This window comes from Argiope bruennichi, chromosome 3, assembly GCF_947563725.1.
Source record: "Argiope bruennichi chromosome 3, qqArgBrue1.1, whole genome shotgun sequence".
Classification (NCBI taxonomy): Eukaryota; Metazoa; Arthropoda; class Arachnida; order Araneae; family Araneidae; genus Argiope; species Argiope bruennichi.
In genome coordinates this window covers 73,622,627-73,647,210 of record NC_079153.1, presented here as the reverse complement: position 1 = coordinate 73,647,210, position 24,584 = coordinate 73,622,627, and the positions used below count along the sequence as shown (strand labels likewise).

Sequence of the window (24,584 nt, the reverse complement as noted above, 5' to 3'; positions counted from 1 at the left end):
CTTTTTACTCTCTTACAAGGCCGTGGTGGCCTGCTGGTAAGGTCTCGGCTCGTGAGCCGTAGGGTTTCAGGTTCGAGAACCGATTCCACCGAAGAGCCGTCGTGTAAGGGGGTCTGTTGCACGTTAAATCCGTCAGGCCAAACGTCCTCCCTCAGGTGTGGTGTGGAGAGGGGGGTGCCAGCTCAGGCATTGTCCTCGTCATCTGACCGTGGTTCAAAGAAATGAAGAATTTGCTATTAGTTAAATAGCAAATAACATTGCTCACCCTACAAATTACCATATTTAGCTATCAAAAATAAAAGTTAAGGATTCACTTAAATTATGGTGGTAATTTCTCATCCCATCATCTTTACAAACTAACCCATTTTAATTAAAACTAACAATAAAAGTATTTAAAAGTTTAAAAAAAAATTATCTTAACTTGTCCTTTCTCATAAAAATTTATATTCGTATGTGATCTATAAAGAAGTACTTAAATAGAACTTTTGAAAAAGAAAGTTTCTGTTATAGAAATAGCGGGTAAAAATATATTATGAATTAAAGACAATTTTGTAATGCAGACAAATTGATGGAACGGCAAAGGTCCCTGTTTTGAGTTAAAGCACATTCACCAACGTAACCATTCCTTTCAGTTCTTTTAAATTCTAGCATATATTTGGTCACAAAAGTTAGTACGTATATGAGCAGTATCTCTATCTTGTCCAGCGGAACTAAATTTACTCCATAAATGAATAAAAAGATCAATAATTTATTGCAATACAGTTAGAATTAATCTTTATTTCTAAATAAAAATTGAGCAAAAGAATTTCAAAAAATATAAACTTTTAAGTTTAAAAACTAGCTTAACTTAAAATCGCATTATTTTACATCTCAAAAGTAGATATGCAATCAGAAGTAAAGAAGAAAAAAGCATTTTTTTTAAAAAAATACTAAAATTTAATAATGTTTTAGCTAACCTCTAATTTTGGTTATTGTTTTCATTCTTGATAGCATTAGATTATTCAAAATATTAAGTGACAAAAGATGGTGTTTCTATAACTCTTCTAGAAAGACTACTGAGATCAGTTTTGATTTGCCATTTAGTTTTTCTAATTTTTTTTATCAATTTAGATCAGTCTACAATGGTCAATAGAGGTAATATTTATTGACTGAATTAGGGGTTTGGGTCGTGTCATGCGTTATAGATGAGAAATTCCTGTAAATTTGTTGAAGAATTTAATTTAAAAATTTAAATTTCCTGTTGCGGGCGTTTTGACCTAGAGGTGGCGGGTCATAAGCATGATCTGGACGTGCCGGGTTCGATCCTGGTTTGGACATGGTTTTTCTTTACGCTGCGTTCTATATGTGAGAGAGCCCCCCTTGTAAAAAAAGGGATTGTACAAGCGAGTGTGTGAGTATCATCTTCATATGAGTTAGAAGTCAAACTTCTGCCCTCGGGTGCTCAGGGGCCTTTACCTACTACAACCTCTTTCAGAAGCTACTACAACCCTCATTCCGTTATAAAGCGGGCACAACATCATCATCAAATTTCCTGTTAAATTGTTGAAGATGAATGATCTCTGAAGTCCTAATATGGATGAACTTAGTCTGAACTTGTCTTTTAATATATTCTAATAGCTGTTTTTATTCAATTTTTTCCGTATTATAACTAAATTATTTTCCTTAGATGATGCTATATAAACCAAATCACAATGAATCAACAGTTTCGCATTTATTGATTCCAGCTTCGACATTGTTTGGATTTCTCCAATTTTTGTATGTTTATCTGAATAATTCATCCGCTCATACACGCAGATCCACAAGCACGCACCAAGCATGCATATTTTTGGGAGTCTTTTCATTCTCACTTACAAAGTCGTCTTTTCTTGTAATTAATTCGTCTTACGAACGCTTTTCTTCACGTATTATTGAATATGACACCTTTCGTAAACAAAACGAGTCGTTCCAAGATTGTATGATATCCTAATTTTCCTTCCTACATCAGATACTAATTTTGGAGTACTAGTATGTGGTTTTTCCTTCGTTTTTACTACAATCATTCCACTTTTCAACTTGTGAATAGGAATGGTCGCTCTGTTCATGGTTTTCGTGAATATTCCCTTCATCATTTCTAGTGATTTTTTATCTCTTTTGCATCGTTGCATGCTTTTTTCAACAGTTTTACGGAGTATTATATTTCAGTCCTTTAGGACCATCGATAGCTCATTTCAACATTAATTATGAAATCGGCGATCAATGAAAATTTAGATTGTAAAATCATCTTGTGAAAATTAGCACCAAACTGGAAAATTGTCTTAAAATAAATGAAAAAGTTGAAATTATTGTATTTAACTTTTTCAAATGCTTATGACGTTTGAACCCCCCCCCCCCCTTTTCACCTTTTCTATGTTTATAATACATTTGTTTATAAAAACTTAGAGATTGGGTACTGAACGGTTAGAACGTTCACCAGGCATATTTTTATATGCTATAAAATATGAATAAACGTATAATAATACCAAAAAAGAATTTACTCAATGAATCGATTTTAAAACATACTTGATCATAGTCAGGCAGTAACCAGGCGTCCGTGTTCTGCAAGGAAAAAAAAAGAAAACATTAGATATAAATATTTAATAACTACATAAATAATACATACCTTAATATAATGAGGCTTATATAGAATAATTTGCAGATTGAAATAAATAAATATTTTTAAAGACAAGAAGCAGATACAAATTCAGTTTTGTAAATTCTAGATGAATCAAACCATGAGCTAGTACCATAAATTTAAAAAGGAATATTTTGTTGCAGATGGTTAAAATATTTTCAAAGGAATCGTACAAATTTTATTTAGTATAAAAAAAATCCATTCATTGTTAATATTCCGATTCTAACAGCTGTTTTTCTAAGTTTTATAAAAAAAAATATTGGTAAATGCTCAAATAATAATATTTTAATTGAAAAGCAGAGCATTTTAATAATAGCGAAAAACTTATATATATATAACGTATACACGCAAATGTATGTGTGTGTGTGTAAAGAATTATTTGCTAAAGCAAATTCAATTATACTGTTTTTATTCTGAATCTCATTTTCTTCCCAACAAAAGAAAAAGTTTAAAAAAATACTATAATAAATTTTATTTAATTCACAAAGGAGGCATATAATTAAAAAGAAAACTTTTTTACATGCATGTAATGAAGAAAGATTTCTAAAATAAAAAAATAAAGCGTGTAAAAAAGTAGATTCCGAATTTTAATAAAGGCTAACAAATTTTGAATATATATTCAAAGTAGCATCTTTCTCCTTTTTATTTTTCAATGGTGAAATAAATTAAAACATGTTTGGAAACAAGAAAAGGGAGAGGTTTCCTAACTGTATGAAATATTATTTTAGAAAGAAAAACATTTATCTCAAAGGAACAAGCAAAAAAAATTTCTTCGCAAAATTGCTTTTTCTTTTTTAATGAGATAAAATGCTGTCTTTTTTATAAAATGTTTTTCAAGCTAAAAGCAATTCTTTGTTCCTTTTTTTTAAAAAAAAAGATTTACTACTGCTTAAAATTATTTTACATTGCTAATCCATTCTCTTGACATCTTTTCGTTACTTTCATTTTACTTTCTGTACAAAGTATAAACATATAACGGACAATCAAACTTGAAGACTTCTGAAAAGAAAATCGATATAAAGAAATTTTGAAATTAAAAATGTATATTATAAATTTTTTCATCTTTTTCTTACTTAATTCTCTTGTGTAATATTATTTTTTAGGGTTCAATAAGATACAAAAAAAAATTTAAATAATCAAAGAAATGTATTTTAGAAAATACAGAAATAATTTTTAAAGCTGCCAATTTAAGCTTAAATTATGTACCCGATTTCTTTCAAAAGTTTTAATAAATGAATTAAATTTTTCAAAAACTGTTAAATCATATATTTCGAAATTTCCTATTTTTCAGCACTCCTTTTATTCAGCTGAATTTCTCTTTCATATTTTAAGATTTCTGTTCAGAAAATAATTTTATTAAAAGAAATCCGAAGCTAAACGAATTTAAATTAAATCTCTCGCTTCAAGTTTGGAATGGGACATATAAAACTAAAACTAACATATGGTTCACAAGAAAGTGTTTTTATTATTTTACAAACACACCCCTCCGATATTCCGTTCATTTCTGTTGCAGTAAAAATCTTAGCCAATCAGTTTTTCAGTCTCAGAATCAGTTCTTCACTCCCACCTCTTTTACTGCTATAGATGTACATAATTTTACTACCCGAAATATTTTGCTCGGTATATAGAAATTTTATTTGATGTAAGTATTTTATTTTTATTGTATTTGATATAACTATTTTATTCTATTCTATTTTACTTGGTATAATTTTCTTCTGATAATTCAAGATTCTTGCAGTCTGATATTTAAAAATTTGTGACACAAGGAAATTCGATAAAGCTGTTTCGATTATATGAATAAAATCAATTCATTCCGAGATTTCAATTATCAACGCATTTCGAGCTTTCTGACTCCCAAGTTCAAAAATTACGTTTTTAGAATTTACTTTTTCTATTTGTTGATCGATTTCTTTTCTATTGATTGATCTGTCTGCTTGATAACTAAAAAGGGCAACAAGACAAATAAACGAAATTCGATATATTTTTGTTGTTACTAGAATTTTTATCCGTATCAATTTTGTATTCAATCCATCAATTAACTGAATGTCTATTGATCTGTTTATAAGTGTGCATTCCAACGCGATAATTCGAAAACGCAGCAAGTTAGATCAGTGAAATTTGGTATGAAGTCTTATCATCAAATCTGTAGATATTCTTCGAATCTTGGGCGCAATCACGTCAAGCAGATATCATCCAGCTGGTCGCCAACATTTTAACCAACAATTAACAACTTCTTTAATATTTAACAATATTAAAGAAGTAGTATGTTTAAAATAAGATTTTTGAATTGTCAATTTCGAAATCAAATGGTTGTCTTACGCAGTCTTCTTTCAGTTTATCATGAATAAAATTATAATCTAAAATTAAAATTTCAGAATATTGATGTAAGATGATAATTTAACACTGAGATATTATCGATACACTGAATTTGCATAAATAAAACTCTGGAAATTAATGACTAAAATATAGAATGGATCAAACTGTCCTAACATTAATGTTCTTATCAGGTAACTGGGTAATTAACTCACAAAGCCATTAATAATGTCCCCAGTTTTACATAATGCGACGGTAAGATTATCTAAATTGTAATCAATATATGCAGACATTGGCGATGCATCATACATTCTTAGGATTTTCTTTATGAAATGATTATAGAAGTGAGAAAAAAATAAAGGTTGATGTCGGTTTGCTAAATAAAGTAACAGCAAACAATTGCCAATAACATCACTCATTTTGTAGAGAGGAAACAAGAGAGAAATCTGGTGAACGAAATTCCATTTATCAGAAGTTGATGTCATTTATCAGAAGTGATGTTTAGTAATCCTAGAAGAGTAAGATATTTAGGTATTGTTCTTATTTTTTGCTAAAAATAGAATAGTATTTCTGCCGCAGTTTCTTTTTATTTTGTTTCATGTCAAATCGAATTCTCTTTCCAATTTTGTGGCTTGAGGTAGTCAATTCATACTGACATAACATATCTCAAATGCGCTGCGTCAATTTTATTTCGTTACCTATTGAGCATCTGGTAAAAGGAAAATGTATGTGACATCATAGAACATAACAAGATAAATTGCAAGTATAGTTGTCATGTGATTTACGATTAATCTCATTGATTTTATTTCACGTATAGTATGTTTTTGCAAGTAATGTAGCCAAATATCACCCGCGAAAAAATATCTGAACATTTTCTAATATTGCAGACGTAATTTTTAAAAACAAGATAAAAAAATCTTCGTATAATAGTGAAATGTATTACATAAAATCATATGTTTGTGTTTCATTTATGTCTAAATGATACAGAAATGAAATACAAATTTTTTAGAAGATAAAATAATTTGACATTTTTGAACCTCAAAATATAAGAAATATTCCACAGTAAAGTAATTTTTATATAAAATTTATAAAAAAAAATGAGCCGCATGTAGAACTGAGTCAGCGTATTTAAAGCCGCAAAACAATATTAAAGAAATTAGCGGAATATATAAGTGTAGAAACAAACTGAGCATACAAAGTGATCTGAAATTCAAATGATCATGTTTTAATTCAAATACTAACTTTCTCACGGGCGGCAAATTATCTGAAAAATCCCAAATACATATTTTTTTACTTTCTAATATATGTGGTATAGAGAAAGTATAGTAATCGTAAAAAATTTCGAACTCCAAATTTTGACAAATTTTTACATTTTGTCAAATACTAAAAAAAAAGATTATAAGTTAATAGCATGTTCGTAACTATTGACGGCCATGGTACAAACCGTCGAGTTTCGTACTCAAAACTAAGATTGAGTACGAAAAACACATTTTTGGTAAATGTCCATCTGTCTCTCTGTGACAAAGATAACTCAAAAACGCTTTGAGCTGCACGGTTGAAATTTGATATACAACATTTATACCAAATTTGTAGACTTCTATTAATTTTGAGAACAATCTTTACAGTGGAAATCCGTCTATCCGGCTTTTCGATTATAAGTTAATACGATAATTACAAAATGAAGAGAATTAGATAGATAGAATTCTATACATAGATTTAAATTCTGTAGTAAGTCAACCAACTGACTCTCCGACCCACCACGAAGGCACACGGATTTAAACCATAAGGCTGAATGACCGGACCGCCGCAACAGCAACACTGGAGGGAACTGTGGTTGAGTCCTAAGGGCCATCACCGGCCACGGTACAACCCTCCCCGAAGGAAGTACGTCCCGTCATCTATGGGAGGAGTCAGATTCCCCACCTATTTGTGTACCCTCCAGGGTGGCGAGATCCAACCACCATGCAGGAAGCATCTCATCCTCATTTCGAGGTGACCCCCGAGGGTTTAAATTCTGCAGTATAGACACCTGTCAAACTTCAAACAAGGGATTGATTGTCTGTTAGTCTGTACTTTAAGAAACCAGTAAACGGGGTAGTTGATAAACGCAAAGTTTTAAATATATTAAATTTGGTATAGCATATTGAGATTATACATGCAGTTTTGTGACAAATTTTTATTTCAACCGGTTAAGAAAAGCATGTCTAAAACAAAAATTTGATTTTGGGATACTATTAACGCATGCTAGAGATTAATCGCCAAATAACTCGCCAAAGATAACACGATAGATTCAATAAAAATGCTAAATTCCCGCCAAAAGTTTATATTTCGTAACTATTGTATGCCAATGCCATGTAAGACGTTTTCTGGGATGACAAGTTTATTAGAGAGTATGGGGGAAATTTTGGAGGAACCATTCCCCCTGGTTCATTTTACTTTTTAATTTGACTTACTTTTTTTCAGTTTTTTTTACATTGTGACATCTAAGTAATGGCAGTAAATTCTTTTGCTTAGTAAAATTTTGCTTGAAAATAATTTTGCTTGACGTAGCATATACATGTGTGTGTGTGTGCGTGATACTTTTTTTACTTGCATGTTTAGTTCATGGATCACAAAATATTTTTTACATAATAGGTGATCCGAAAACTAAGTTTGAGAATCGTAAGTCTATTCTATTTTTGAATTATCAAATGATCCCACTAACCCATCTAAACGTTTGTTATTCATTTTTTAACCAACCACAAATCGAATGTTCATTCTTTAGTATTACAGTTTACTTCCCTGTACTATTCTCAAACTTCCTGTAAGCGTCTGTTGATGATGTGTAAATAAAGTTTCTTCCTTCAGCTTCATTTGCGCGACATCAGCAGAAACGCAAACCGTCGAGTTTCCATTCTCTGAGAACCCAGGAGGCTTTAATTTCCGAATGCAAATTCGGTCATCCGAAGATAGCCGACTCTCACCCGAATCCATTCGGACTTCATCTGCATTGCAAATTTGTGGCATAATCACAATGTCTGACATCGCTCCAGTCACGAGAATGTTGCCTATTTAAACACAGAATAAATTCGATTCACCTCAAGAAACAACGGATTGTTTAGAAAAAATAATCATTGGGAAAATAAAAAGAGTTTTTGATTTGAATATCCAGAAATAAAAGGTTTTACTCAAATTAAGAATTTTTTTAAAAAAAACTTAAGTTTTTTTTCTTAGACGCAATAACTTTTTTTCAGTTTTTAAAGTATCCAAGATGAAAGTCAAACAGTTTCTCTTACGATAAGTGTATCGATTTTTTTTTGAAAATGCAGTTAAGAAACATTAAAAATATTGAGTTGAAGAAATGAGTTCTTATTTCTTCTATCGATTTTTCAATAGTATTCGCTACGTTCTTTTTTAATTATGACTTGTTTTATTATATTCTTTTTTTATGATGACTTGTTTTGTCATATACTATTTTATGAAGATGCATTTTATTTATGTTATTAATACAAACATAGAGGCTTGTAAATTTTCATACATAATTTTTTAGCACATTCTATATGTAACAAAAAAAACCAAATTGCTATTTATTGACAATATCGTTACAAAGATTCTCAATTATTATAAAAGGGCCGATATAAAGATATAAATATGAACTTATATGCATTGTTCTTTCCTCTTCACACTTAATAGTTATGGAAGCGCAATAAAGTAGCACTTGGGATGCCGAGCTTCACTTAGCAGTTTTTTTTTATTATTTTTTTTATTTTTATAAAATCGTAAATAAAATCCTATCCCTAGTTTAAAGTTGTAAGCTAAATCTTATTGAATTGCAAACATGGGATTGAAAATGAGAAAAATGCATGGGGGTCTGAAGCCCTACCCACTATTCCCTCCTTGTTACGCTTATGCAGGTTATATATAGTCACATATCAATATTTAGTTATAATTTGTGTGTGTGTGTGTGTCTGTGTGTGTAAAATCGCATTTTTTGAGGAAAGACATCAATATAGATAAATTTATAAAGCAAGAAATAATTTAAATATAAAATTTTATACAAATTGTTAGAGCCGGTTCCGAGATGCACGAAATAAATTTATATATATACAAAAATTACTCGTTTAAAGATTGTGGTAATGAACATCTTTCTATTCATTATTACTTTTCTACTCATATATCATTTTTAATGGTAAAAATGATATATGAGTAGAATGTTTGGTTTCCATCATTACAAAAACAGAAAAATACTTAACACAAAGTTGGAACAAACTCATGGAAAATAAGGCTTTGAAAGCCACAATATTTGAAATTTTTACATCTCTGTTATGAGAATTTTTTTTCAGCACCTCGGCAATTTCATTTGAGTACAAATGCTTGATTTGAGAAAGAGGAAGGGAAAATTGCTTTAATATTTAATACTGCAGCAGAATTTTGAATGTACTAGAAATGACTGCATGATAATTTTCAATATCATACTTATAATAAAAGAGATAATAGAGAATTAAATAATTATCCGATAACAAATTTGAGCTATGAAATTCTAATACAGACCTGGGAGAAAATAGCTTTGCATAATCATTGCAGATTCAATATTATTTATTAAGTGTTAATATATGTCTCTAGATAATAACTACTGGAAGTATGCGATGAGTTTGAGTTAAAAAATCAAATACAAATTAGTTTTAAAATACGCTTCTTTATTGAAAATATTACAATGCACATTTATGTAATGATCTTTCTTTTTCTTCTTATGATGTTGATATAACGAATAAAGTAATCTATTTATAAAAAATGGCATATTTGTAAAATCAGATATTCAGCAGGCAATAAAAATTTCTCTTTTATTCATAAATATAAATAAATTTTGAACCAAAGAGTAGTGAGTTTCATCTGTAAAGCGTGTTATCTCCCCCTTATCCTAAATTAATACGTTAATGACATGTTAAACATATAATAACTTCCAATGGAGGAAAATTAATATTGCTAAATTAATTTTATACTATTAGCACATTTACCACATTAGCATATTTAGCAACTTTATACTATTAGCCATTATCATTGTAATTTAAAAAACAATATGCACAGAATAAAAGATATCTTGAACTCAATCTCAATCAACGCTTTGGAATATCTTTGCATCTCACTTAAACTTTTTTTAAATATCACTTACATCTACGAAGATTGATAAAAAGTCCGTTTACAGAAGCAACAAAAAGCCTTTGGGGATACAAAACGCAATAATATTTCTGTTGGAAGGAAAACGACATTAAGGGACGACGCCTGTGGACAGAGGTGCCCTGAGGAGCATCAGAAACTCAATGGTGCGGAAATCGCCACCATTAGGAAATCTCGATCTTGATGTGGAATCGCATCACAAGACAGCTTTCTGATCTTGGATGGGTATTTCTGATCTCAGAGGGCCATTTAATCCACAGCATCAGGTTCCTGGATGCTGTTAAATGAAGCGTGGATAACTTTCCTCCTTCGCTTATTGGTGCACAGGTGCTTAACGGAGCTCCTGCTAACAGCGGGATGTGCGTATTCAGGAATATGTGATTGCGGCACTTATTTTTCCTTAATGAGTATCTTTATGTTGAGAGAATAAAAAGTGACGATTAACGCTCTCAGTGCTAATGAATTCTTGTTTTTATAAAAAAAATTTTACCATTGATTTTTTTCTCCTCTTGTTTAAATGTCAAAAACAGAAATATTAATGACAATTCTATCAAAAAAGACTTGACTTTTAATATGAAGGTAAATATCAAAACTATACACATTTCTATTTAGTATTTATAATCATTTTTTATTTGGATAAGAAAACGTAATGAAAATATTATATAATTTTTTAAACTGGCTGATAGATTAAAATTCATTTTTATGATAAACTGTGTACAAAGTATCCAATATCATAAAAATCACAAATTTTGGCCTTCATATTTTACCAAATTTCACCAAAAATAATTCTGAAGAATGAAATTTGTAAGTAACTTGTTTTTATAGCTCATGATAAATAAAACTCTCATCTTAGAATCATTTCAAGAATAGGGTGTTGGTATTTTTTTTTAATTTGAGCTACACTGGGCTTAAATTATTCAAAGCCTAAAATGCCGGCGTCCTGGCATAGGGGTAGCGCGTCTTCCATGTGATCTGGGCGTCCTCGGTTCGAGTCCCGGGTCGGGCATAGCCGTTCTTTATCTCTTCTATCTGTAAGATGTGTGAATATGCCCCCCCCCCGTAAAAAGGAGTTGTGCAAGCGAATGTGATGCGGAGTAGCTAAGCTCTTGGCCCTAGTTGGCGCTACTAAAACAAGAGACGCTCCCTTGGCTTTAAAACACTGACTTCGTTAGCGAGCTTGTCCATGGCAAGTGCCATTATAAACAACAACAAAGCCTAAAATATTGTTATTTTAAAATTTTGAAGACTTATTTTTTCAATATAGAAATTATATCAAAGAGGTTGAAAAGGGGCATTTTAAAGTTATTTGTGGTTATATTTCAAGAGCTACATATATTTTCATATCTGTACAGATATTTATATACAGCGGTATATTTATATTTCAAAAAGTTATAAAAATATCTGACAATCAGGACATTTATATTCATCAAATATGCGTCAACAAATTTTCTAGTATTTTTTTATTTTTACGGCTCCATCACTTACTTGGCAACTTTCAGATTACGCAAGATAGCCAAGCTCAAAAATACTTAAGATGCCAAGATTTCACCAAGTTGGCTGCGTTCCTTGGTTAGCTTGGCGATTTTCAGATTATGCCAAGTTCGCCAATACTAAGTTGCTATGATGGTGACTGTTAAATATCTTTTAATGATTAATTATGATGGCTGAAAAAATAAATAAGTACCAATTTTTTTTTCTATTATCGGTATGAAGTAATATGCACATCAAGAATCATTGTGATGGTATTGTTTCCAAATTTTTGTCTCTTAATTTTAATTAAATCATCTGATTTCTTGGACCATACTCCCGAACAGACGGTATTCATCTTAACATAATTCAAAATAGATGTCTTTATCCAATAATTTCGCATAGCTGCGACAAGGTACTATATTCTAAATAACTCATATTAAACAAGTGTATGAACTCAGTGTTTCTGTCCGACATTTTTCCGCTTGAAGCATTCACTTTAAAATATCTTTCGAAATGTTTTCTTTCACATTTATCGCTTCTCCCCTCCACAATCAGAAATAATTAAATTAAAACCGAGGACATGATATCGGCTGTCTAAACAAATCAAGATTTAATATCTATTTTATTGCGAATCTGTTGCCATATGTTCTGAATATTTGGAATTGTATTGTATAATTAAAAACACCGTTTAAGCAATAGAAGATCAACATTATAGCTAAGAACCATGGTTAGGTACGAAGATAAAGAAAAAAATATTACACACACATACACATGCCAAATCTAAACATGCTATCAGCAAATTTATTTCTAAAACCTTATGAGTCTAAAATAATTTGTCGTGACCTCTCTTTTTCTTGATTTCTGCTTTCATATTCGCTGCGCTGCACTAGATATGGCTCTTACAAAGAAATTTCGAAAATAGATAGAAATTGAATTCCCTCCGTAGCCTTATGAAGAAAAAAAGAGTATTATACGTAAGTAAGAGCAATAAGAGTATTAAAGAGTATTATTATATTATATTGCTACTCTTATTATTAAAAAGTAGCAAGCTGGCTTATCCTTAAACTTAAGAAAGTTTCATAACTTCTCATTTTTTAAATACGTGAATTCAAATATAAAAAGAGCTGTAACTTTTAAGTTCGTAGAAATCTGCTTCAACTTTACAGACTTCTACAAGCAACTTTCATAACATCTGCAATTTTAGTTCTCCCATATGACGCAGTAATAGCACGTAAAAAAAGAACATTAGTCTAAGTTAAATATTTATTCTGATATATTTAAGGGAAAATTCCATTTTGAATCTATACGAGCTCTGAATGCATTGAACGGGTCTGTACTTTCTATTTTTCTGTAATGTATGAGTGAGTTGCGGATTTGGATGATGAGTTATGTATTTGACAGAAATTTTTCAAGGAATATAAACAAATGTGTTTTTTGCTTACTTACGATGCTGACAAGGAAGGAAGGAATGAGGTTTGTTTTCCGGCGTATGCTCCTGAACGGATTATTAGCTTGTGCCGGGTTAACAAAAATCAAAACTCGAATATCACAAAAATTTTAAAATCTGCCAGAAGCCACAAAGAAAGCCAACATAGCCTTCACTTTATCACAACCCTGAACGGAGAAATCACAAATCCAGTCAAAAGACAGTGGAACACAACCCAACTTAGCACGGAGAGAATTTCTCGCTGTCTCATATCTACTGCAAGAACGATGCTGACAAATTAGGTTCTGATTTAAAAATATTTCTGATGTTGTTGTTTCTTATGGCACTTGCCATGGACAAGCCCGCTGTTACGAAGACAGCGCTTTGAGCCGGTGAGGGAGTATCTCTTGTTTTTATAGTAGCGCCAACTACGGCCAAGCGTATAACTTTGCTACTCACGCATCACTCATTTGCTCGCACAACCCCTTTTTACAGGAGGTCACATTCACACATCTCACAAATAGAACAACGGAAGAGCAACCATGACCCAACCAGGACTCGAACCCAAGACGCCCAGATCACGGGGAAGACGCGCTACCCTTATGCCAGGACGCCAGCAAAGAGACTTCTGCACCTGCTGATCTTACCAGAATATTTATTTTATACTCGTATCCGTATATAATGTCAAGATTTCGATGCAAGAACATTCAAATATGTTGAATGTTAATATCTCAGGAAAATAGAATATTCAATAACGATTCCTTCAAAAAATACATGGATAAAAAATTGTTCAATTTTACAGATATTTAGATCAGAATCTGCCTTAATGCTGGATATTCAATCGGTTAGTAAATTAATCCCATCCATTAATAAACATATCTCAAATAATAGAAGCCACAATTATTTCATACTTACTGACAAATTGAGACACTCATTTGGTAAAGGAGCACATAAATGCAAGATGTTCATGGTAAGTAACACGAGTTCATAAAAAGGGAACAATATATTTGCATATTTTAAGAATCTTCAACATTATCTTTAGATAATCTCAGATGTCTAATTTTTCCTATACGCAGATATCCATTGAGACTCACACTGATTTATAACAAATTTGAATATTATTAGCACTTGAAAGAAGATTTTTACTTTATGTGAAAACCTAGATAAACTATTAAAACAATTTCACATTTAGTAAACTGCAAAACAAAATTTTCTGTCAAGCAAACGGCAGTGACAACTAAAAGTCCTTGCAATGTTCAAAGCTAAAACTGGCAATTTCGCACTTACATTCTAGTCTTGAACAAACAGCGCACACTTCATCTTAAGTATCTCATAACTTATTTAAACCCTGATTTTCAGTTTATATACACCTTGTATAACACGGTCTTAGTTATGAAAAGGAAATTATTAAACAAGTTATAAGCCTAGATTGTTTCAAAATCACCGAAAAATGAGAGCATAAATATTCTGATGCATACTTCCGACAAAGTCTGTGAAACATTCTCGAGACACACCAGAATTATAATTTAAAGCTTTTATTATTACATGTTTAATTACAGTTCATCATTCTCTTCAATCTTATTTCAGGGCATTATCTTATTTGAATTCCTTGCGGAAGAATTTTCCGGGACACTTATTAGCATTCGCAGGATAAACACGAGGCCGATATTCCGCGGGACTCTTTCTCCCCGGGCTCATTACTCATTCTGAGGGGCGTGCGCCCCAGCTCATCCCTCATACCCTGCGCCCCTGACAGCACCTGCCACGAAGCGGCAACGCACTTCATAACTCAGGGACGACCCCTCCTTCCGTCCTATTGCCATGACAACAGGAAGAAATAGCTCGCAAGTTTCGGTCTTACAGAGTGTCGGGTACTGTTATTAAAGAAAGGGTACCGTGGAGAATAAAAAACAGGCCGTACACTTAATTATAGAGGATGTAGAAAAGCCCGAGAAAAAAGAAAAGCAGAACTGTTGGGTAAATGATTAACATAAATTTTAGGAGTTATTCTTCTTAAACGCCTGGGAAAATGCTGCAGTGTTCCATGATCTTTAGAAACCATCCACTGGATTTCCGAAAAAAAAACATTCAACAGTTTCTCGAATACATAATAATACCAACTTAGAGCGATATTTTTCATTTGCACTGGCAAACTACTACTTTCCGAAACGTTTCAAAATTTTAAATAATAATATCAAATAGTATTTGATATGAGAACAAAAATATTTAACCTGCGAAATTTTTTAAAATCAGTATTTGGATGCGATGTTTCCAAATAAGTTCAATTAGTTTTAAACAAAGCGAATTCGTACTATATGTTGCACGATAATAATATGATATCTGTGATCGTAAAAATAAACATACTTAACTGCGAAAAACGCAGGATTCAATAGAAAATGGACTGATTGTCAAGCCGCGGAAATCGTGGGATAAGCAGCTGGAGACTTAAGTTGCAACAATCATGATACATGCAATCTGGCACAGTTACAAGGCTTAAATAATAGCAATAACATAATGCAACCCATATAACGTTAGTAAAATCGATACAAAATTGAAGCAACTTGAAACATACGTAATTTTCCGATGTCGTTACTAATTTTTTATACATTATGCTTCCAACGATATGAAATAGAATAATGAAATACTATTTATGGTTAGGATGAAGCAATGTATCACATTAAGAATATCTGGAACAATTTAATAGCAACCGACGACAGTTGTTTTTTCAATTCGGTCGTTTTAGTAGTTACTCTGTTCTTATTTAAGCACCAGTAGTAATGATTTACTTCCAAAGAAGAGAAAGGACAACTTTTTAGTATTCACTGCAAGAACTCTTTCCGTACTTCCACAATGATGGAAGCAAATTGTATCCAATTCTGGAGACTACATCGAAGGACTATAAATGTCTCAAACTAATACTGGTGCATGAGATGTAATTGCATAGTTGCTTCAATTTTATTTCCAATTCTTGTAATAGAATTTTCTGCTAGAAAGAGTAGGAAGTAAAAGTTTTATATTAAATGAATTTTTTTTCAGAGCTTTCAGTAAATATTAGAATGCAGCAAATCTAATATCAAGCTATCGGATAAATGACAAGAAATTTAATTAAAATTTTAAGATTATATAACTTTTGTAGCATCCAGATAAGATTTTTGAACTTTTAGAAAAATATATGGTCCATATATAAAAACAATTTTTATTGAACGCATTGACTAAATATCAAGAACTTTGAAGAAAGTCTTTATAAAAAGATATTAATCGAAAGAAAAAAAAATCATATTGTAGAAAAAAATCTATTATTTTCAAGTTACATGCAAAGAAAGAATTTTATAATATTTCTCAAATATTAGATTATTGTCTTATATATTTACAGATATATTTATACTCCTAAAAAGGGAAAATCTAGTTCTTATATCGGAATATCTTAAATAAGTATATTAATAACATGTTATAAAAAATTTCGTATAAGAGCTTTTGAAAGATCGAATAAAAAGCAGCATCTTTACCTCAATAGCTCTGAAATTTCATATATAAATAAAAATATTCCCTTGTCCGTTTATCCGTTTTCATAAGAATTATTTTTAAACAATAAACAGTAGCTACATGAAATTTGTACATGCCGTTCAGGGGTTCCATTTCTAGGTCGATTCGATTCTGCTATTTTCAGCTTTCAAAATTAATTCATTTTTTAATATATTTATTTAGAAAACAAAAATTAAGCAAAACTTTGAAGTTGTTGCTCATATTTACGTCGATAACTTCTAAACTCTGCCGCACAAAAATAAATATTATCCTCTTAACATGTTCACTGCTATCATTACCCATGAGTCACAGCAATTTTCTACCGAAAGTCTACCTAACTATCCATCTAATTAAATGACCCCTTCTTAACTATAGGTAAAAGATAGCAAAGAAAGGATCATCTAATTAGACACGTGGTCAGAATATCAAGCTTGATCCATGACAGTTGTGTTAAAAGGCATATTATTTTTTAATGATACAAATTTAAGCATCACATAATTTTTTTTCCTTCCATTTTAGTAAAAATTTGCATTTGTAACATTTTTTGAATTATTACAATTTAATTGAAATCAGCTTTATTGCTTCATCAAATTTTTTACTCACGCATTTTCGCCACTATAGAAGTGGTAATGAAGTACTCGGTTTTTAAACATAAACAGAAAGGATGGAATTTCCTTTCTCATACATATCGTATCATGTACATCTTTTAACTTGCATGAACAGCATACTAACGTGATTCATTTTAAGACTTAATGCATTAGCTTAATTTGTAAATGTTATTAAAGGGGCAGGTATACACAATTTCTGAATAACGAAAGAGCAATAATGACGTGCAACTAAAAAAGTAAAACATTTTTTAATAAATATCTGTGAGGTTAAAATCCATTCATGCTTTACATATTGTATGGTTGCTAGTGATTGCAACATCTTAATTAAGTGTAATGGGTGAATATAAAATGACTCTTGCAGAGGACGAGAGTTCAGGGAATTAGTGGAGATTTCGACAAATTGTGCAACTCTTGAAGCGTTTAAGCCTCAGGAATTTTACTTGATGCAGTGAAATTCGTGGTTGCTTAAGCATGATATTTCATCTCATAAATGGATATCCTAACTTTATAGGTAACTAAGACAACAAAGAATAAACTTGTTGCTCATCGCAGATCAAAAAATAACAGTTGAAAGTTCAAATTCAAGAGTAAAAGTGTATCTCATGACCCTTCCTGAAATAAAAACAATATCGAGACAGTACAAAGCTCAACGCACCCCTTTTCACATTATGGTATGAGGCGTCGAGAGACAGTAAATATATATGTTCGTAGGGGTGGTATAAACGCCTGTTGTTTGATGTAGCCTCAGAAAACAGTTGTCTTACACGCATATCTGAAGTCCTTCAATAGTTTCACACCAGACATGCTGAAAAAAAATGTGGAATGAGTTATTGCACTGCCTCGATATCATTCCTGTTTCTGGAAGGGTTCATATTAAACACCTACAACTATATTGAGTTTAAATTTTCAACTACTATTCTTGGTTTCTGATGTACAACTAAGATGTACTTAGTTTTATTTTAAAAACTTTGCAAATTTGGGATATTCAGTTACGAACACTCTACTTCGTAATACGTTATGTAAATAAAATATTTGATTTAAAGTTTCTGATTGCTTGTGTAAATGCAATCTTGTTTTCTATACGTCACAACGGCCTATTTATTATTCTTGCTATTTAGTTACTCTACTGCAATGTGATTTCATTTGCGACTCCTGTAAATACGCGGTTGTAAAAGTTGATATGAAATTTAGCAATGATTCATAACTGCAGATAATTATATGAAAGAAGATAACTTAAATATTTTTAATTACAATCAATTCTGCAACACGGATGGCTAGTTTATGCTTGGAATATATGAACTGATGGGGGGGGGAATCAATAAAATAGCTTACACCATACTTAATAATACATCTTCACTGACATGCTTGGCTGGACCGAAATTCCACCCTATTTGTGAAGCGGCGTAATCGGTTGTTCTTATTTTCTCGTGGACATGTCCTGCGAATGACAGAGACAGACAACGGGGTGGTGGGAACTGCAGACGATAATGAAGACACAGAGGGAAGCGAGAATGAGAAATGGCACGAGCGTTCGTTAATGACCGTGGAGAACGAGGAATTTCGATGATGCGGTAGGATAATGGAATTAAGAAACAATGTAAAGTAATTTCACAGCGATCGGAAAATGCGCCGCGATTTGGGGCAGATCTGATCATTTCCCGCGCTCTTTATCTCCTTCTAAACGGCCCTCAGAAGGGGGTGGTTATTAAAATATAACAGCGTTCATTGTTGGTACGTAATGCCCATTTTGAGATTTTAATAGTAAACGCTCCGTGAACAATAGTAAAGAATAACTGGGAAGCGAGGCATTAAGTAAAGTCTCATTTTAATATATTTCAGTAGTTGTGGCTTTTAAATATTAACGGTCACACTTATTTTAGATTTATGAAACGCAAGGGAGAAAATTATAGTACATAAGAATCTAATAGATGATATATTCTGATAAGTCGGTAAGCTATTTAATTATTTTCACTATGGATGTAATTACTAGTTTGCAAAGAAACTTTACTGAATCAAAAATAGTTGCTTAAAGGATTAAAAAAAATATTAATTATTTTATTTTTATACCAAAATTTGAAATCTTTGTAAAACTGGATTTCATCACAGAAATGAATTAAACGAAAATTCAAATATCTAATCTGAAGCATCGTAGTATGATAATGTTTTAGGTTTGATTTGCCTATATTTATTTTATTTTTGAAATTTATTTTTAATTAAATAGCCTCGATTACGTGCATCCAAAACTTATTTTATATCATCACAATACGAGTAAGTAAAAAGAAATGAAAATATTATAGAAAAATAATTTTAAAACTCATTTTAAAAATCTATTGAGGACAAAATGTGTTAAAAAGTTGTATCGTTGAGAAATTTATTTCTTAAATTTTATAAGTGATTATTTTGAAGTTTTACGAAAATAACTGTAGAGTAAAAATATGATCCAAATTTATTGAATAAAAATGTTAACATTTTGATTATTTTTTAATATTTTAAAGAAACTTTCGAAAACTTTTTTATTTGCTAGTATTTATTAGCCAAGTAACTATGACTCTAATTCGATATCTGTAAGTAGGCTTGCACCACAAAGTGTTTAAATGATTTTTTCATATACATGTCGTATCACATATTTACAGACAGTATGTCATCGTATAAGTGTTTTATAAAAAAAAAGCAAAAGGAAAATAATTTGAATTTTTCGAAAATAATATATATAATAATAATTTTTATTGTTAACATAGCATTTTTTATTAGCAAAATTTAGGGAATCAACGAAACATAAAGAAACTAACATATTTTTATTCTGTATTGTAATTTTTGCATTTTAATTCGCTATAATTAATGCTTCAAGATTATGTTTACGAGTTACAAGTAAAATACGAATATTTGCACCTAGAATACTGAAACTACAGATAAAAGTGTGTAATTGTTGTAATGAATACTGAGGATAAATTCTAGAAAAAAATGAAATTTGAATAATATTCTGAGCATGAAAAATTCGAGGTCTCTTTTCATTCCTTGGATAAAATATAAACCTTATAAAATATGAATCTCAAAAGAAACAATCAATAATGCGACTAGCATGTTGATGGTCGACAGTAATTCCTAATTTTTTTTAGAGATTCTAGAATTAGTTTAAATTAACTTGGTACAATTCTCCTTGAATAGTACAAAATCAACGGCAGTGATCTCTCAGAAACCTTTTCATTTCCTCTCCAATAAAGATCTTATTTACTTTGCTCCGCATAAAATTGTAGACATTGGTTAAGGGCGCTAATTCTTTGTATGGCATTAGTGAAAGACATTAATGAAAGATCTTTGGTGTGATTCTAGCATTTTTACTGAATCTATTTCGAGAATATGTATTTTGGACACTTTCTTTCCTGAGGATAGTCACAAGATAACATACCGAATTTCACTGATTTAAATCAGTACTTTTATGAATCAGTACATTAACACGAGCACAAAAGTTAAGACAGACAGACGGTCAGCCATTTGAGGAATTTGTATTCAAAATTTCATAATTATTTTAGATGCTAAATTTGTGTACCATATTTTATCCATCTAGCTCTTCGCTTTTTGTAATCATCGAGTTCACTTATACTCAAATAGACAGACAGAAAAACTTCTTGTGCTAACTTTCATTCAAAATTTGGAAAAATCTACAAATTCGGCCAAAATTCCGTATTCCAAATTTAATCCACCTAGATCATTGCGGTTTTGAGTATCGGGTTCACAGATAAAGAGACATAATACGAAAAATGTGTTTTTCAGACTCAAACGTCTGGAAGTGAATTCCTCATAATCTTGTGTTCGAATTTTTTGACGATTACAATACTTTTTCTTTGTACGCATCGTATACTACAAAATAAAAAAGGATTAAAATCATAATAAGGAATTATTTTTTGCCTTACACTGAAACTAAGAAGCATTGTTAGTTCATAAATGGACGAAATTATTTGTAACGTAATCCTGATTACAAAATAAAAGAAGACGGATTGTTTCCTTTTTTCTGCTATTAAGCAACTGATTAGAAAAGTCTTGTGTGTTACAGCTGAAATAATGACACCAGTAAAGAGTCAACATAATTGACGACCGAAAGCATTTTATTTCTTTTTTTGGTCGAAATTAGTATTGGATCTTCGCAGTTATAAAAAAAAAGGAAACAAGTTTTTATTGTAATAATTACAGTACCAATTTGCACTGAGTCGTATTGACGGAACTATAATTACATATTTACAAAATGTTGCATTAAATGAGCAATTAAACTTTTAGCTAAAGACACTAGCTAAATACCCTTTATATAGTAATTATTTTTTTTAAAGTAATGTTTTTGAAATTTAAGATCATTAAAAAATTTATTTCAATGGCAGATAGTAGGGTGAAAGTAATATTTGCTTAACGAAATTTAAATTAAACGGGATGCAAAGTTTTCTGTTCATTTGATAAGAAATTTAACAAAAAAAAAAAAACTGATTTTGGGGAAAAAAAAACGAACTGATTTGTAATGTCAATGTATAAATAAATATGAAAAAGTTGGAAGAAAAAAAATTACTTTAATGCTGTTTCAAAATGTAATCTCAGTAATAAAAAAAATTACGCATATAGTATAGCAAATCCTGTTTATAACAATATTGTGGGGATCTAGGAAAAATATTGTTATAGGCTAGTTATTATTGTAGACAGTTTGTGCATGTAGTGTTTTTTATACGATAGCATTTACCAATAAATTTACTAATTTTTTGAGCCTATTCGTCAATCTCACAATACTCGCTGATACTTAACGTAAACTTTTTCAAGAATTTCAAAATAAAAATTTACAAAAGTCAAAATTGTTAAAATTTTTATTAATAATATAAATATGCATAAAAGAAAGATGAAAAGAGGAAAGCCATATATTCATGAAAAGTAAAAATTCATTCATTGCTAGATTTGAAATCAGACTTGCCTAAAACAGTAATAAAACGAAACGCACCAATTGCCCTTTCGTGGACTAATAATTTCAAAAGCAAAAAAAAAAAAAAAAAAAAAAATAGGCAAGTCCGATAAGTAACAAGTAAAAACAAGTAACTTTTTTTTTTTTTTTGCTTTTGAAATTATTAGTCCACGAAAGGGCAGTTAGTGCATTTTCGTTTCATGAGCCGGCGTCCTGGCATAGGGGTAGCGCGTCTTCCCCGTGATCTGGGCGTCCCGGGTTCGAGTCCCGGTTTGGGCATGGTTGTTCTTCTGTTGTTCTATCTGTGAGATGTGTGAATGTGCCCTCCTGTAAAAAGGGGTTGTGCAAGCGAATGAATGATGCGTGAGTGGCAAAGTCGTACTCTTGGCCCTAGTCGGCGCTGCTATAAAAAATAAGAGACGTTCCCCCTCAGGCTTAAATCGCTGTCTTCGTAACAGCGGGCTTGTCAGTGGCAAGTGCCATAAGAAACAAACAAACAACAATCGTTTCATGAAACCATCTTTGGTTTCCTTTGTTTTGTAGGCATCCTTAAAAGGCTTACGTTTGCTCTTTATTATACTTCTTATCATGACATCTTGCATTGAACACTTCTTTCCGTTCTTTCAAAAAAGAATTAATATCGATAATTCTTACATTTTTGAGTGTCAACTTGCTTTAGGCCTGGATAAATTCCTAAAAATGTTTATTGCTCTTCTTCGAATACCAATAAGTCGTCATAGACGCACTCAACGTTTTAACATATTAAATACGAAATTCAAGAAATCAGTGATGAATTAGGATTACTAACTGTGAAGTAATAGGTTCCGCAATACCCCCCTCTACTACCACCAATTTCCGTCTTACTAGAAGTTGCTATTTATAGCCTGAATCTTTTATTATCTCACATTTATCACAATGAGTTGTCGTTTTTCAAGAGCGAAAAATCCTGGATTGTGTTGCACCGGCATTCTAAAAATCTAAACTATATTCACGGAATAGTGCATTTAAAAAGTGATCATCGCTGTAAACAGATCCAAATTAATAAATTGAGCAAATAGGAATTTTTGAAATTAGGAGATAAAAAAATATAATTACAGGCAGGTTTATCGCCTGAATTATATATATTGTACACCGAAATGCATTGATATAAATAACTATTTTCCGCTGCAGAGATGGTATTTTAAAACAACAGAAATATACATACATTAACTTATTTTTCTTTTTCATTGTCATTTCTTTTCCTTTATCATTTTTAGAATTGCACTGATAGTCAAGATTCGTTGTAAAGTGATGCGAAAAATAAAGGAGACAAACTTTTTAATTAGATAGACAAGACAATTTATGCAAAAATAATGTAGCAGATTTAGATATTATGCTGACTGAAATTTCTCTGATATAAATTCTACATAGAATATAGGCACGATCAAGAAGACATACCTCGAATATAATTTAAAAGACAATTTTTAAATCTGTTGTTATTTGTTGTTTCTTACGATACTTGCCAAGGACAAGCCTGCTGTTCAAAGACAGCCAATTTAAGCCTAAGATGGAGCATCTATTGTTTTTATCGTAGAGCCCACTTGGGTACGACTTGACTACTCACGCATCACTCATTCGCTTACACAACCCCTTTTTACAGTAGGGTACATTCACACATCTCACAGAGAGAACAGGAAGAGCAACCATGCCCAAACCGGGACTCGAACCCGGGACGCCCAAATCATGGGGAAGATGCGCTACCCCTAAGCCAGGACGCCGACATTTTTAAATCTTCAAATAGGATCTAGCTCTGCTTTTGTAAATATAAGAAAAACGAAATTGAAACTTCTTCTGTGTTATCTTAATTCTGTATTCTTAATCTGTATTCGTCTTAATTCGCCATTCTAAGAGTTTATTTGGAACATCACGACTTTGAACAGTTAATTTATTAATAACCGAGAGCCATTTCTGCTTATTGATGTCAAATCATTCAAAGAGTTTAGTATTTCCATCAACAAATCCAAATCCTTCCAAAAAGTCAACATTTTTTAATTCATATTTTTATAATTTAGTTAAAATTTGATGACATAATAATTCAGTTTTTCAAGTCAAAGAAGGATAAAAGGTAGATAAAAATAATGAATCTTGAATATAAATAATTCTTCATTATCAATTTCTAAAACCTTTCAATTAAGTTCATTTTTAATGAAGAGAGATTTAAAAAATCCTTAATCAAAGCGGCAACTTTTCATAATGACGATTCACATTTAATTAAAAGATGACTTCCGAATTCATAATTTATCTATTACGAAAATGAATTTTAATTATCATTTCATCCATTATGAATAAGTAATCTGTTTAGTTTTGACTCAATGAATTAGCCAGAGAATTCATAACATCAAAATGACTTTCATATCATTATTCTAGAAATCTACACAAGTAATAAACATGTCAGCTTCAACTAAGCAATTGGAACGAATAATTGAGATAAATTTAGCAGTCCCTGAAATGGAAAGCATCTTAACTTAC

General features: G+C 31.1%; 1 protein-coding gene across 13 annotated transcripts in view; it reads right to left on the bottom strand.

Moving 5' to 3' along the window:
• LOC129962641 (disks large 1 tumor suppressor protein-like) overlaps window positions 1-24,584 on the bottom strand; it is a 402,450-nt gene that overhangs the window by 172,713 nt on the left and 205,153 nt on the right. For all 13 annotated transcript variants that reach the window (XM_056076505.1, XM_056076514.1, XM_056076510.1 and 10 more), the window contains one exon: window positions 2,539-2,574. In XM_056076505.1, the coding sequence (XP_055932480.1) occupies window positions 2,539-2,574 (36 nt within the window). The remainder of the gene's footprint in view (window positions 1-2,538; window positions 2,575-24,584) is intronic.